This window comes from Mytilus edulis, chromosome 3 (genome assembly GCF_963676685.1).
Source record: "Mytilus edulis chromosome 3, xbMytEdul2.2, whole genome shotgun sequence".
Lineage (NCBI taxonomy): Eukaryota > Metazoa > Mollusca > Bivalvia > Mytilida > Mytilidae > Mytilus > Mytilus edulis.
The window spans coordinates 98,780,470-98,798,310 of record NC_092346.1 but is presented as its reverse complement, the minus strand read 5'-3'; the positions used below and the strand labels follow the sequence as shown (position 1 = coordinate 98,798,310).

The window sequence follows — 17,841 nt, the reverse complement described above, 5'->3', positions numbered from 1 at the left end:
CTTAATTGTATATAACTTGCTTTAGTGTATTCAATATCTAATACTCGTTGAATTTCACTTTGCTTTTTTGACAGATTCATGTCAATTGTTGAATTGAAGTAATATCCATCTGGTGTATTCAAAATTCACTCAATATATAATGGAGCAACAGGGTTGCATTAATCAAAAATTATAAACATTAACCATTTACCGCACTACTATTTTTTGTTTCGGTATCGGTTTCGGTATCGGTTTTGGTTTCGGTTTCGGTATCGGCTTATGGTGAACATGTCTAGTTATCAACTTGAATTCACAAAGCGTGAGCTACTTAATAAGATACACTTTTTTCATAAATTCAATTATCTTGCTAACTGCAATGGTGCACACATTTCCGTTTTTTAAATAGATATAGCACTTACTGTTTACAGTTTCTTAACATATGAAGGAAGTTTTCTTTTTGGACTATTCGATTTATTCAATGAAATGGAGATTAAAATTTACACATCAATGTAAAAATATCGGAAATTGATGAGACTGTCATTAAAGTGAGAGTGTTGGCGCTATAGAACCAGGTTTAATCCACCATTTTCTACATTTGAAAATACCTGTACCAAGTCAGGAATATGACAGTTTTTGTCCATTCGTTTTTGATGCGTTTTGTTATTTGATTTTGCCATGTGATTATGGACTTTCCAAATTGATCTTCCTCTAAGTTCAGTATTTTTGTGATTTTACTTTTTACATCTTTACATCGCTTATTGGCTCTACTTTGCTTTACTTTAAGAAAAAAAAGAGAGAAAATCATCTAATGATTTCAACATTTAAAACATTGTTAAATCAGGGTATGACTCTTAAATTTAAGAAACAAGAAATGAAAAGTAAATATGCAAATTGTGTTATCCACCGAGAAAACCAGTACAATACCCCAAATTACTTTCCTCCTAAAAATATGTTAAGACAATATAGATTTCGCTTTTTAGGTATATGCTGAATTAATTGGTTTCAGAATGGTAATTTCAGCAACATTGCTTGTTAAGAGTTTCATTTAGAAAGATATGAGATATAAGGAACGTAACGAAGCTATTGAGTTTCGGGTCAACATGTCAAAGGTCATTGTCACTGTTATCAAAAAGTAAAATCACAAAAATACTGAACTTAGAGGAAGATCAATTTGGAAAGTCCATAATCACATGGCAAAATCAAATAACAAAACGCATCAAAAACGAATGGACAAAAACTGTCATATTCCTGACTTGGTACAGGTATTTTCAAATGTAGAAAATGGTGGATTAAACCTGGTTCTATAGCGCCAACCCTCTCACTTTAATGACAGTCTCATCAATTTCCGATATTTTTACATTGATGTGTTAAATAAACAGACACAATAAATATAATAGTCAAAATATGGGTACATCAGTCATCATCGTTTAACAATTTTAAAAGGAACAATTTAACAGAACACAAAAACATCTACTATCTACGAACACATTTATTGATTTGAGTGTCTGACGTCAGAAAATTGTATACGTCACATAAATTTGTCGTTCAATGTACGTACAAACAATTTTAAAATTTTCATGGGAATGTAAGCATACAGGGTTAAAAAATCAAAAGTATGTAAGAATAAATTTAAGAAATAGACCGAGATTTAAAACATATTAGTTTTCAAGCAATTGTTTATCCACGGTAACCTAAATTTCTTTTGCTTGAATTGATTCAAACTTATACATAAAACATATCTTTTCAGTTAAAGGTCAAGGTCACGGTGACTATAAATTGTAACCCTTTAAAACATATTTATAAGAACACAATATCATTTATAAAAGCTATTTTTTTTTAACGTAATTATATATTCATGTAACTGACTATGTAGATAATATAACTGAGTGATTTCTTTAAAATGTCGTTTTTGCCGTTTAACTTTGTAATTATATCATATTTTTTCAAATAATTCTATACAGAACAAGAAGTGGTAATATTTCCTTTTCAAACATATACACTCTCACAGGTGAGGGGAAACTGAGATATTTATATTCAAAATAATTATTTAGATTGTAAAAGTATGGCTTGTAGTTATTATTCATGACACAAGTCTCTTAACAAACTTTAAAAAACTGAAAGCGAAAGGAATAACATTTTTCAATTGAGTAAGTTCTGCTGCTTTCCTGCATCTAAAACCTTTAATAATCTTATTTTCTTATTAACAGGTGTACAGTTTTGGAACAAACAGTAATACTGGAATGAAATATATTTATTCTGTTCCCACCGACAGTAAGTTTTTTAATACATTTGCTAACTGACAAATATCCTTCTATTTATATATTACTCATAAATCGCAAACATTTGAAAGCCATGGATATCAAAGTGCTTAATTACACACAAGCATATGTACATTTATAGAATGTCAACTACCAGAGGGGATTAAAACATGTTGATTATATTCATTATTTTTCAATGTGGAATTAGGAAACAGTAATATACCGGTGTTCAATAGTCATAAAACTAAATCAAATCCGGGTCATAAACCAAAACCGAGGGAAACACATAAAATACGGATTAACAGAAACACTGAACCGCTGCAAAAACATGAAATGAAAAATGAACGTGTTCTGTTTTAAATCGTGTCAGTAACGATCGATGCGCTGACTAATGTGCTTACGGTGTCCTCGGTAACTTACAGACCAACAGCAGTCGACTCTGTACTAGAAATGGTAATATCATTTATAAGTTTGATGCGCATGAAGGCCTTTTTCTGAATATGCCATTGACATTTTATGCGACTGTCATACAAGTGAAAATTTCAGCTATCTACAAAATCAGTTTTCAATCCACCATTTTCTACATAAGAAAATGCCTGCACCAAGTGAGGAATATGACAGATGTTATCCCTTCGTTTGAGCTTTGATTTTGCCATTTGACTTTGGACTTTACATTTTGAATACCAGTATTCCTCGGAGTTCGGTATTTTTGTTATTTTACTTTTAACAATTATTCACCAAGAAAAGTTCAATTTGTTATTGATCTCCTTAATAAGCTAAAAACAGCTCTGAACATGTTTTTTGGATTCATTTTCGTGGATTGGCCAAATTAGTATGGAAGTATGGAAGTACCAGTTCCTATTTGTTATAGATCACTGATGATAGGGCAATCATAATTGTAATTTTTTATTGTAAAAACATCGTTTTATATTGACTCAAGTAAGAATGATACTATTATAAAGAAGACAAGTCAAATACATCAGAATCTAAATAACAGTGGTTGTTACTGTTTTTTGTCATGCACAATAAAACGATCAAGAGTTTGTTTGATGCAAAGACAATCAATTGGTTTGTCTGTTCCAACACCAGTGAAAATCAATAACCTCTGTGAAAGAAAGCCGGCAATTAAACTTATTGACCATGATAATTATTTACAGTTGACACATGTTCAGGATCATGTGAGAATGGTGGCACGTGGAATACAGATATATGTGTTTGCGATTGTTCAAGTGGATATTATGGTATGGCATATTCATACTGAAACAAAGATTTACTTTTTAGGGAATTTTTCATTATATATATGTTAGCGGCAATAAGTGAAATTAGGCATTAACCTTAAATCCTAGGCAATAAGCGAGCGCCTAGGCATTAAGTTATTGCCTGATATTTTCAGGCATTAAGCTTATTTCCTGAAATCTGATGATGATTATTCATCCTTTTGCCGAACATAATTTTATGCAATAAGTAAACTCTGGAATTTATGCATATTTGGTGATTTATTCTTGATTTAAAGTCGTTTCTTAATTATATTTCTAATAATGCATGAATAAATATACATTCTTTGACAGATCTTCAAAAGTAAGTTTATTTAGTAATTTAAAAAGTTAAAAAACAGAAGTAACTCATAATTTTTTCATGTATTTGAGGTATTCCAAAAAATAAAATGGGGGGGGGGGGGGTAGAGATTCTATAGAATAATTATAATATTTATTTGAAAATGTGTACACTTAACTAGTCGAGGTGGTTTGAACTGGTTAAAAGTAAACAAAATTAAGATATGATTTTTTGCTCACACCATTTTGGATAAGTAAATTTTCTTTGATAACAGTTCCACAACTTGTGATAACAAAATGATTTGAACACAATTTCTATCAAGTTTTCATATTTTTAGATTATTAATTGATGCGTTTTAATATAAATAACATATTTTATTAGTGATTTTATTTCCGATCTCTTGTGACAGTTGTCTCATTGGCAATCATACCACATCTTCTTTTTTATATATAGGATGACTTTTGCATCAGTAAAATTAGATTTTTTTCTTTTGCTCATATTCAAATGTATGTTAATTGCAGTAATAGAATAAAATATTTGAAGTACTCAGTATTTATATGAAAGATGCACGATTATATATTTAATTTTAACTATTTACGATTAGTTTATATTTTTTTGACTAATGTTTTGTTTCAAAGAGCTTATATTTATAATTTGAATCCCATAGAATTTTATTTATCCCATGGGACCAAAATAAATCCCATGGGATAATGGTCAATCCCATGGGATTTTGCCCTGTCCCATGGGATATTGAAAATCCCATGTTTTTATAAGTCAAATAGCAAAATAAATATAATAGTACTAGTAGAAAATCACTATAATTATTGAATCCCATGTAATTCCGCACATTTTGGTTATATACATGACATTGTAGCTCTTATTTGAGACGGCGGCGGATTTTCAAATGAGTTTTTGCAAATTAAAAGTGTCCAGTGTTTGGATACAATAATCAATGTTTCATTTGCTATTTTCTTTTACGTCAATACTTAGGACAGCGGTTAGGACATCCTAGCTAAAAATAATCCTCAGATATCTTCGATGTGCAGGCTCAGACATGTCGTAAGTCGGTCCCAGCTTTATCATAATTTTTGTCCTAAGAATATTTTGTATGACCGATCTAAGGATAGTTTCGATAAACAGGCCCCAGTTCTCATAATGTTATTATGTAACAAATGATTTTATTCAAATAAATAAATGTCTTTTATTTACTCGCATTTATATTTTAGGCATTAAGCCTAATGCCTGCAAACATTTTTCAGGATTTAAGCTTAAATCCTAGGATTTAAGACTAATGCCTAACATCATTTTGGCAATAGACTTACTGCCTAGGCGTTAGCCTATTGCCTAGGCGTTAGCTTATTGTCTAGGATTTAATCTTAATGCCTAATTTCACTTATTGCCGCTAACATATATATATACCCAGTATATGATTGCTACATTTGTTAATGCATAAGTAAGAAACAGCCACAACCGTTAGTCAAACAAACAACGCACACGCAATGCCCAAAATACACAAAACAACAAATACTGTCTTAAATATACTAGAAAATAGTATTCAAAGGTACCAGGCTTATAATTTGAAAAGCCAGACGCGCGTTTCGTCGTCATAAGACTCATCAGTGACGCTCAGATCAAAATAGTTAGAAAGCCAAACAAGTATAAAGTTGAAGAGCATTAAGGACCCAAAAATTCTTAAATCACTTACCCAACACAATTTCAAGGCTTCTGTCTGGATTTCAAGACTCATTACTGTGTAGATGTGTACTTTTTGATATAAAAAAAAAAAACCTGATAAAATTTTTCTATCAAGCAAAAATGAAAATAAGAATATTAAATATTGAATTCAAGAATGTCAACACGTTATGACTCAATAATTACATTAGATGTATGTTTCATTATAATACGTTATTCTGATTGGCTAACTAGCAATCTCGTGATATTCCTTAATCAATTTCATTACACAATGCAACTTTTCATTCATGATGACACGAGGTCCCACAATAAAGTGCACAGGTAAATGAAATAAAAACTTGATAAAAGGCGTGTTTTCATCTTCCTATAGGTAAAAATGTAATTATAAGTATTGAATGCTTTTTTTGTAACTTTATAGGGTTGTAAAAGCGTTGACCGTGCGCACATTTTTAGTATGAAGCGCTTCTTCATACAAAATGTACTTCGGTCAACGCTTTTACACCCCAATAAATTTACAAAAAAGAGCATGCAATTCTTAAATGTAATCACACAAACACAAGGTTAGACAATATATAATATATCATATATCATGGAATGTTGATGGTTCTAAACAAACAAAAGTGGCATTAATTTTCAAAAAGGTAAAACATGTTTTGAAGCCGAATTTTAAGAAATATAATTTGTATTATTCCAAAAGGAAATAATCCACGAAGGCTAAATATTTTACAAGAGTAAAAGTAAATTTGAATATCATTAAACAGGAAATCTATGCACAAGTCAATGTTCTACGCTATGTAATAATGGAGCAGCCGTCAACGAATCCACATGTGATTGCATATGCAACGAAAAACAGACCGGAAGCAAATGTGACTGTCTTTATCCCTTTACTGGTGGTTACTGTGATACGTGTGCATTTGTTACTTGTGAAAATGGTGGTATATTTAGTGCAACATCATGTAGTTGCACATGCTTAGATGATAATGGTGATCCTCAATGTAAAGGTGAGTAAAACGATATGATGAATTATATAATTTGACATAATGACTTTTCTTTTTAAAACAAAACGTGAATGTTCAGTAAATTGGATGTATTAAAGTTTGCTTCGACATGCTATACTCTGGGCAATTTTTGTTTCTTCATAAATTATCCAAATATGGTTATTTTCATTTTGAATATGCTCCTCGCTTACAAGAATTAGAAGTAGATACGAGTTGGTATATAGGTAATAACTTTATAATATGCATGATACCAATTAAAATCGTTTTCAAGCGCTAACATGAAAAATTCCCAAATTCAAATCATCAAGAATGATATAACAAAATTCTGCTTATCCTTACACATTTCATCACACTCAATGTTTTTTTACTCTTCTTTTTAAGTTGAACAGTCAACGACTACTGTTTCCAGTACTACAATTTCAAGTGGTTTCAATTCCGGTGAGTATAATGGTAAATACAGCAAATTAACTCTTATGAATAACGGCAACATTCGTTCGATATCTATATTGAGTTTATATTCAAATCTGATGAATGGATCCAAAATGTGAAAATCTATACAACATACAAAAACTGGGGGGAATTGCCTGAAATCTAAAAGAGCGAGACTGGATGCGTCGACATGATATGAATGTATTGTCCGACAGGCAAGTCCACACTCGGAAGTAGCACGCAATCGATAAAATTAGAATCAGACAACTATAGTGGTATCTAAAGTTCTAAGATAGCAGAAACATGTCACAGTGAGTTGAATAAGAAAATACCTGTACCAAATCTGAATCAAGTCAGTTATATACCTGTTGTTGTCCATTCGTTTGATGTGTTTGATCTTTTGATTTTGCCATTTGGCTACGGACTTTCAGTTTTGAATTTTCATCAGAGTTAAAATTTTTGTGATTTTACTTTTAAGACACCAACACATTGTTCCCTTCAGTCAATTAATGATAGTGCTTGAAAGATTTGGACTGTGTCAATCTCAGTCGTCCATCCTTGTTACTCTATATAAGCAGTATTCATTTAAGGAGTGAAGCCCTTGACATGAAGTCTATGAATTAATGAGGTAAATCTCGGATAGAGTCCGCCTCTGTTTTTTTTTTTCGTTCTTCTCGCTTTCAGGTGATCTACCTAAGATGTAGATCTAACATATTCAAGATATATACTACAGTGATTTTCGAGGTCCTAGTATTAGCTATGCGAGTTATAAGGGAGTCAATCGTGATAATTACTACAATTTAAAACTTTGTATTTCACAGGGAACTCCAATATTGTTATCGTTAATGTGGTAATGGGAGTGGCAGTCTTAGCGGTAGTTATTATAGGATCGTGATTTATCATGTTTATTATCTGTAAAAAGTAAGTTATTTTAAATTTATACAAGAAAATTCTACATTTGAACAAGAAATGCTACATTGTAAAATAAATTGTTATACCCACTTTCATGGGAATCATTTTTTTATATTGCCCCAAATGATATCACGTTATTTTTATAACAATCACATTATTAATAAATATGGAAGATACCAGGCTGAAAATTTGGATTGCAAGACACACATTAGTAGTAATAGTATGAGCAGTATGACCCCCATAGATGTGGACGTCGGACATGAACTATTTTAGACCTGCGCCGCTATATTTAGACCTGCGCGCGTACGCTGACGCTATATTTGGGCCTCAGCGAGGACGCAATAGTTGGACCTGACATCGGGACGCGAACCTAAGGGTATGACTCTCACGAACGCCGTATTTGGGCGCGTACGCTGACGCTATAGTTGGGCTTAAACCCTGGACGCTATACCTTAATGTTGGACCAGGCTACCCTCCAAGGTGGACACTATTAATGACCCTAGAAAGTGGTTTTCGAGTAAATCTCTCTCACACTTCCAGATACCAGATCTGGTTCAGGACTTGAGACCTGCTACATATCCATGTTGGTGGTTTAAGATTTTTTTTCTTTTTTTCCTTTTTTTTTTCATTCTTTTTTGTTATTATTTTTTTGTATCTAACCAAATTATTATTTTTTGTATTTAACCAAATAGGGCCATAGGCGGATCCAGGGGGGGCTGGGGGGCCCGGGCCCCCCTTTCGTGGGAAAAATTTGGTTGATTATATAGGAAATCACTGAAGCATGACTGGAGCGGCCCCCCCCCCCCCCCCCCTTTAGGTCAGTCAGCGGCCCCCCTTAGGAAAAGTTCTGGATCCGCCACTGAGGGCTACGAGTTTGCTGTCATTCTTAATCAAGTCAGTGGATGAAAAGGTGTTAAAAATGTCCTTCATGACCAGTCCCCTACATCTCAATTTGACGTAATAAATGCAATACAGGCCGCAGGTATTTGAATCATTGGGTTGAATTTGATTGCCAACCACACATTATTCCGGTCCGTTTACGATGAGTACATTTCTAAAATAACGTTGGTACGTTTCCGGGTATCGTCCGTAGGAGTCAAACAATTTAAGGGGGACCCGATGCGGGAAAATGAAAAGCCACCCAATGACTCCTCTTTTGATCAATGTTGTCCGTATTAACCACAAACGTCGCTCACATAGCTAGGCAAGTCTTCTGCACAGTACACAGTAACGGGCAATCCGATTAAAGCATCCTCAACATCTTTCCCGGTCATCGGGAGACCAATGCCGTTTTTCTTCCCATATCCTTGCTGACTATGGGAATCCAATCCACGAATATGAGCAAACACTAATCCGCAATCCCGACAGGTGATGAGATCTTCTCGTCTCTCAGCATTGTCGGACGATGCGTCTATTGTCTCTTCGGTCATGTCTTCGTCTAATGAGACCGAACTATCGTCTTCGGAGAGACGGTCGTCCTTTCTCTTTTCGTCTGGTGTCTCTCCTTGACCGATCTGCAAGACCTCTGTGGCAAATCTGGAGGCTTCCGGGGTTCTAGCTTTTAGGTCAACAAGAAGGTACCAGAAAGGTGTCCTCGTTGCCTCTTCGAATTTCCGAAGAAAGAAGTCCCCTCGAGAAGGATACATATGTCGACCAAGAGTCATGATGGGCTGTCGATCAATGGGGTTATTAAAGAGAACAAAACTGGTCCGTAGTGTTTATTCCATTGTAACCTTTAGTCTCTCTCTTACAGCTTTATTATACTCAAACCCGTAGTTAAGAAATAAACGTAAATAGTAAGTATATATAAAATTGCTTAACGTCCAGTGGCAAATAGTTCAAGCATGTTCAGAAAAAGTCAACCAGAAATACAATAGGTTTAGGGCTTGTAATAGAGGCATCATTGGGGAATCTAGTTTAAAAAATGTGTCCGGTGACCCGGCCAACCAACCAAGATGGCGATCAGGGCTAAAAATAAAACATAGGGGTAAAATGCAGTTTTTGTATTATAACTCAAAAACCAAAGCATTTAGAGCAAATCTGATATGGAAAAAATTGTTTATCAGGCAAAATCTATCGGCCCTGGAATTTTCAGATGAATCAGACAACCCGTTGTTGGGTTGCTGCCCCTGAATTGGTAATTTTAAGGAAATTTTGCTGTTTTTGATTATTATCTTGAATATTATTATAGATAGAGATAAACTGTAAACAGCAATAATGTTCAGCAAAGTAAGATTTACAAATAAGTCAACATGACTGAAATGGTCAATTGACCCCCTATAGAGTTATTGTCCTTTATAGTCAATTTTTAACAATTTTCATAAAATTTGTAAATTTTTACTAACATTTTCCACTGAAACTACTGGGCCAAGTTCATTATAGATAGAGATAATTGTAATTTCAGCAAGAATGTTCAGTCAAGTAAGATTTACAAACACATCACCATCACCAAAACACAATTTTGTCATGAATCCATCTGCTTCGTTTGTTTAATATTTACACAGACCAAGGTGAGCTACACAGGCTCTTTAGAGCCTCTAGTTTTATTTTATTTTATATTTTAGCAGCCCATAGGTCTTTATTCCTTATAGTTTAGCAGCTGTATATTTTTCTATTCCATACAGATTAGCAGCCTACATTTCTCTATTTCTTATTAAAAAAAATCATCATCTTTCTTTAGTCTTTATTTATTAATTTGTTTGTCCATTATTCTCTATTTTTTAAACTCTATCAGAAACTCCTCGTATATAAATATAGATAGATTAATACATTATCCGTGTATTTTTGAAAATAAAAACCAATTACGGCCGTTGACTTTATAATTATGTTAAATGAGAAACAATTTGTAATGATCAGATGTGGATTTTAGTTAATCATTTGGGGTGTAATTTTAATGAAATGATATAACATATTAGTGGTTCAAAATGAGTTGGAAAGCAATACTACTGAATATTTACGGTTTAATATAAGATAAGAAATCTAAAAACTAAAGATAATTATTTTATGTCACAGACGATATTTCTATAGTTGTTGACCGTTAATATATAAAAGATACTTATTTCTAATCACCAGATGTGCCTTATCTCTAAATCTAATTATTTGAGGTGTCATTTTAATCAGCACCATATGATACTAATTATTAAAAGTGGTTGAAAGAAATCGAAAAGCAATACTGTAATGATTTTATAGGGATAGTGTATGCAATATATTACCTATAATATCACAATCCTATGCTTGAGTCATTAGTCGTCTAATAGGCCGCTCATCAATGTGGGGACGTCCGATCTGGATAACAACTAGGGTAATGACTGCCAAATATACCATGGGGAATCCCGGAATTCCTTAATATGACGTGGTAGTTGTCCGAATGTACATTGGTAATAGTAAGACCAGTTATATGTAGTTCCGAGTATACCATATTCATAACATTCCTCCCTCTTTCATAGAAATGGACCTCTTCTAGAATAAAGTCATGGCACCTTCTTTTATATCTCAACACTAAATTGTATAAACTGTTTGATGTTTAAATGCGAAAAATACATCCTTAATTGGAATACACTAGTCCGTAAAGTTGTAGTTGATACACATATGGTTGATACATGGAGATAGATTCTCCATTGTTATACAGTATAAAGCTATAATCATTTAAGTTATGAAAAACAGCTATCCTTTTCCTTCTGTACACAAATATATAAAACAATCTCTATATACGATTCTGACGATAATGAAATATATTGTATCGTAAAGGTTTATTTTAAAACGTCCTATACAATAATATTGATAACATAGCTTTAGTTTCAACACGACATCTTGTGATTGCTGAACAAGTTCTTCTATTCAGAGGATAGCCAATTTGGAAGTAGAATTATTCAAAGAATACAATATGCATGTCTCTTAAAACGCCAATGCTAAATATGAAATGAATATCCTTTCCACTTCCTCCCTCTTCCATAAAAACAATGATTCTATTCTAAAAGCATTAGTTGCGTACGCTCATATGAATGCAACTACAATTTATGTGGGGTAAAATAGTTCACTTCGTTGTTGTAAAGATCCTACCAGTAGAAATCTTGGAAGAAAGGATATTTCTGGTATAAGAAAGAGACATATAAATGTTTAATATGAATAAAATGATGCCGACATAAACCTAAAGTAAAGCTGAAATTATTGTAGTTTTTATGCAGAAACATCAGTTTAAAATGAATAAATGGATGGATTGTCTTTTGCTCATTGATGTCCAGTGGCGAATATCTAAAGACATGAATTTCATACAATTATATATGCATTTCGAATATAAAAATTAAAAAACTAAACCACTAGTTTTCTGAACCAACACTTGTACATAATTATATACATGGCAGTAACTATAGCATTCAATATAAATGTAATTCTGATATAAATAATACAGCAACTATATACATTTGATTTCAATCAAATTAAAAACATTAAAACACAACTCAAGAAACTAGTTTTTGTATGGCAACAATATCTTCATCTTCGATTGCAGAAATATCAAATGATGTGTCCGTCACCAAACGTTCAGACTGACCATCCTTTCTGTCACGGTTAAGGTTCCAATCCTATACCACCAATGTTTTACTATGGAATCTTTTAGCCTTAGGTTTCTTCCATCTAAGTTTCACGTCTTTACCCCAACTACTCGTCTTTGGTAACACTCTAATTGCTACTTGTTCTTCTTTTCTCCTAATTGTTCTCATTATCTTCCTTTTACTTGTAGCAGTTTCTTTTTTCTTGGTGATCAAGTTCTGCTTTGTCATTTTTATCTGTTGTTCCAAGTTTATTTTCTTGTATTTGGACCTTTCAGTCTTCACGTAAGCTTTCTTTCCTGTATGTTTCAAATCATCTCTGACCAGATTGTTAGTCTCGTATGCTCTTGTACATCTCTTTGCTTCCTGATTTTTTTCTGTACATGTTTTTCCTTTTAATAGTGTACCTTCAAGGAAACCAGGATCAATATGTTCATCTTCTGCTTTGACAGTATTGCGATGGTTGATGGCTGTCTGTGTAAAATGCATGCTCCATTTATGTATTTGATCAAAGTGTATTGGAGTTTGTTGATCATCTGTTGTTTGTGTACTCTGATCTTTCACCTCTTTTCTTTTTGTAAGACTGGATTCTTTTCCTGAAGATAAGTCATCAATTTGTGTCCCTTGTTCTGTCTTCATAATTTGTCTTTTGTCGCAGTTACTCCAAGTATTTTGAAGACTTTTCCCCTCCTTATTACTATCATGTTCTCTATCTTCTCCTTCATCATGATTATGGGTCTTCGTATTGCCATGTGATGTCATCCAGTAACGATATTTCCTACTCTTCAGTTCACAAGTCAGCCACCTATCTGAACGATAAACAGAAGTTGGAGCTAATCGGTCAATGATGTCACTGAGCATTTTTAACTCATAGTGATTTAACCGACTCTCATGACATGAAGCTCTTTTTATTTCATATTTCGATGTCAAAGTTCTTTCTTCTTCAATTTTAGTGTCTTTGTTTTCTCCTGGTTCATATTTGGTCTGAGTTTGTTTGGCCTCGTCGTACTTTTGAATACAAGCATCTGCACTAAGGTTGTTGTCTTTCTCTGGTATTCGTTCCCGTCTGTTTGATAATATCTTTCTATTCAATTTGTTATTTTCATCGACAATTGACTCAACCATAACATGGAGTTTTTGTCGTGTAATTAACCTTGGGGACTCTGTCTGTTCTGTTACATTTACTTTTCTTTCGTTTATCTTTAATCCACCATTAATTTTCGGTTTATTTAAACATTGGGGAGTTGTAGGTAGTGTTTGCTCTTTTTCATCTGTTTCCAATAAAGAATCTTGTTCTTTCTTTGGACTCTCCCTTGTTTTCATAGTATAATCTTTCTCTTCACTCAGATGTTTAGCGAGGTAATCATATTCTGGGTCACCGTTATGTACTTGTACTGTGTCAACTTTCTCATCTAAATCAACACATTCCTCTCTTCCCTGGTTTCTTACCATTGGATCCTGGTCTTCATTCTTTTCAATCTGTATATTGGGATCATCTATTTTGTTTTCCATTTCAGGTTCCCATAAACTATTGAGCTTTAAATATCTATTACATTTTGCCAATACACAAAGATAACTTTTTGCTACATAAACAGAACCTTCGGCGACTGCTTTCACTAACTCTTTCCCTTCCTCATCACAACAAGCATTAGTGAGGTACTTTATGACCAGAAGTTCTTTTGCATTTTCTGATTCATTTTGAAATGCCCCTTCTACTAACTCTTCAATCCTGTCTGTAAATTCGTCCAATAACTCATCTGGATATGGGAAGATATTCTCTAGATGTTTCAAAATGAGTAATTGATAGCCCACTTTGTCAAATCGGTCGTTAAAGAGTTCGCACAATGTTTCGTAGTCTGTTTGTACTGTATTTGACCTGTTCTCATAGAACTTGAATGCTTTTCCGGTAATTCTCGATACCAATGTTTGTAACTTTTGTTCACTATTCCATCCTTTCACAAAAGCTGTAGACTCAATATCAGCTTTCAGCAGGGACCATCCGAGCGTCGCTGTTCCATCAAAATGACTTGAGCTACTCATACTTTGAGTTTAGTTGTAATTTACTATCTAAGATTACAATAAAAGCTTTACAAAAAAACGAAAATTACAAGGAATTTCACACAAAATATATACAATACAACTGTGTAACACAACACAAATCTCACAAACAAGATTTAAAAACAAAATCACCAACACCTGTACATACAATCAGCAATATCAGAAAAAATGGTATACTGATTGTATTCTGATTTGCCAATGAAAACAAAAGTATAGCAAAAATAAAAACAATCTGAAAACATCTATGACATCAGAGGATCTAACGCGCAAAGCTGCTTCAGGAATTAAATAATTTTAATAACCCTGTTTATATCATCATATAAGTCAAGGGACCTAAATATTCAAAACTTTCACATATCCATACATGTAAATAACATATAAGTGACACAATCAAATATGTTTGTCTGTCTTTTTAATATCAAATATACAAATTCATAAACTCAGAAAAAAAACTATTTAAACACAGGTATGAAATTGTAAACAATGACGTATGTATACACAATTCACAACAACTAGTAGTACAGTACAAGTTTATTATCAACACATTCTTTAATGGGTGAACACTTTTCAGACGGTAAAAATTAACAAAATGAAAGAAAAAAAAATTTGATAACAACTATGACATTAGAAGATCTGACGCACACAGTTGTATCAATTATTTATGAAAAAGAAAAGAAAAACATATAAATGATATCTGGCATCAGAAGATCTGACGCTCAACGGAATATCAATGAATGAAAAAAAATGTGTTGATTTGTATTTATATAAATAAACAAAACATGAAATAAACCAAATAGATAATCAAAAACTATCCACTAGTTGTTTGTTTATAAGGTTATTTTTGTCTTATTCTCAAGGTGTATGCAAATCTGTGTATTTTGTAAATGTGTTACAAAAAAGGGGATGGGATTTTTATCACACGGAAAGTCTGATAATCACAATATAAATATGAAACAAATATATTACTCGCGCAAATATCAATAGTACTGATAAATCAGCGCGCCATGAAATAATACAATCGCGGGAGAGAAGATACAAAGATTTTCCTCTCGCGAAAACAAAGAAAAAATATGAAAATATGGCGCGAATGGATGTCACCGATTAACAGTGTAAATCAGTGGATTCTATCCCACTTCTGACACCACTGTAATGATTTTATAGGGATAGTGTATGCAATATATTACCTATAATATCACAATCCTATGCTTGAGTCATTAGTCGTCTAATAGGCCGCTCATCAATGTGGGGACGTCCGATCTGGATAACAACTAGGGTAATGACTGCCAAACATACCATGGGGAATCCCGGAATTCCTTAATATGACGTGGTAGTTGTCCGAATGTACATTGGTAATAGTAAGACCAGTTATATGTAGTTCCGAGTATACCATATTCATAACAATACTACTGAATATTTCACGATTGTCATGTTAATAAGATAAGCAATCCAAAAACTAAGATAAATATTTTATGTATTGATATCAAACATTTTAATCAAATTATCTTTACACGTGCATCTATTTATAGTACCGCCTATAGGATTGAGTGACAGTTTATTCGATTAACTGATTAATATAAATAGTATATCTTGGAGAATTCTTACAGTTGTTATAAGCATGTCTTAGTAATAACTAATTTAAGAGGTAGAATATTCTATTCAGATTTATCACAGACTTATTTTCTAGAAATTGGGTTTAAAGGGTTAGCATTTATCTAATAAAAGTTCGCGTCCGTTTTCGAGGGTAAACCGTCCACTTTCTAGGGTCATTGACAGTGTCCACCTTGGAGGGTAGCCTGGTCCAACATTTAGGTATGGCGTCCAGAGTTGAAGTCCAACTATAGCGTCAGTGTCCGCGCCTAAATACGGCGTTCGTGAGAGTCATACCCTTAGGTTCGCGTCCCAATGTCAAGTCCAACTCTGACGTCCGCGCTGAGACCCAAATATAGCGTTAGCGTACGCGCGCAGGTCTTAATATAGCGGCGCAGGTCTAAATATAGAGTTCATGTCCGACGTCCGAGGTTTAAGGCTCGTAGTGTCCCACAAACACTACTCACATTTAAACTGAATGTGTTAAATATATAACTTCAAGAAAACACCAATGCCAGTAAACTTTACTATCTTCATCGTCTCATGTTAATCAATGCGTTTGGTCACTGAAAAAGCTTTTGGTCAAACATAAATACACAGTAACAAAACTTTCATTCAAAAACAAAGGCAAAATACTAGAGATATATTTGACATAACTGTTAGTCGGACGGCAACGTTTATAATTCCGTCCATTTTTACATATGACACAGATTGTTCTGTCCAAATAACTCATTTTCAACATTTAATAAAACGATAATCATATTTAGATTTTTTTTTATGAAAAAGTAGGAAATAGCAATTATGAAAGGACTTGTTACGTAAACCTAAATGAAAATCGAACCAGTATTTTTCGTAATTTGGAACATAATTATGCTTTATTAGAGGCAATAGTAGCTCACAGATATTCTAATTTCATAAATCTATAAAATGGTACAAGTCAAGTCAACTAACAATTCCTGTAGACCCAGGTTACCCTCAAGAATATATGATTTCTCGAAAAATTTCATCACACAACAGAAGAAAAACCGAAGAAAACGTTTTATATCCAAAGTAATAAGATGTGTGTCTCCTGTGCATGCATCCCTTGGCTTTGAATCAAGACTCTGTAAAAAGAATGTAATTATAGGGAGGACACAATCTTACAGATAAGACCACTATTCTGTTGTCTTAGTCGTAAGATTTCAAGTTCTGTGAACGAAAAAAAACTGTTTGTTTTGGTCATTTAATTTGTGATTTTGAACATTATACTTATGTAGTCAAACTTCACAAAATTTAACAACTCCCAATATTTTGTGTCCCGTCAGATGTGTATTCCCAATAATTCTGCAACAGCTAAAAACTGTTTTTGTTTTTACTTTCAGATGTCTTAAACAGTTGTTGTGTGGTCTAAAACGGATATTGTGTTCTCTCCAATAGATGTTCAGATTAAACTGTCTTTACAAAAAAAGATCCAGTTTAATGATGACTAAATGCTACTGTTAACATATTCATATGTATCTTAAACTACTATTATAATTATGACTTACAATGTATATAACTTGAAGGCTTATTTCTTACTAAGATTATTACCATTGGCTTATATCTAAGATTTTGATATGTAGGACAACCATAATGTCTCTGATGAACAGATATAAAGGAATTTCAATAAAAGATATTGTTAGTTGTGTCCAAATAGAGTTAAGTGTTAAGTGTTTAAATTCTGTATTCTTATATTTTGTGTTACTTTTCTCCGAAGCTAATGTTATTTTATCTTTTTTAAAGATCTTTTTATAATACATATTGAATCAGTAAAGCCTTTGTTCTTTCATATTCTCATTAAATATGTAG

At 33.0% G+C, this 17,841-nt stretch overlaps 1 protein-coding gene across 1 annotated transcript in view; it reads left to right on the top strand.

Annotated features, from left to right (window-relative positions):
* Positions 1-17,507, top strand: part of LOC139517926 (A disintegrin and metalloproteinase with thrombospondin motifs 18-like) — a 54,146-nt gene extending 36,639 nt beyond the window's left edge. Inside the window, exons 22-27 of the mRNA XM_071309477.1 lie at positions 2,187-2,250; positions 3,395-3,478; positions 6,245-6,484; positions 6,863-6,919; positions 7,732-7,831; positions 17,376-17,507. Of these exons, the coding sequence (XP_071165578.1) occupies positions 2,187-2,250; positions 3,395-3,478; positions 6,245-6,484; positions 6,863-6,919; positions 7,732-7,805 (519 nt within the window). The 3' untranslated portion in view covers positions 7,806-7,831; positions 17,376-17,507. The remainder of the gene's footprint in view (positions 1-2,186; positions 2,251-3,394; positions 3,479-6,244; positions 6,485-6,862; positions 6,920-7,731; positions 7,832-17,375) is intronic.
* The last annotated feature ends 334 nt before the right edge of the window (positions 17,508-17,841 follow it).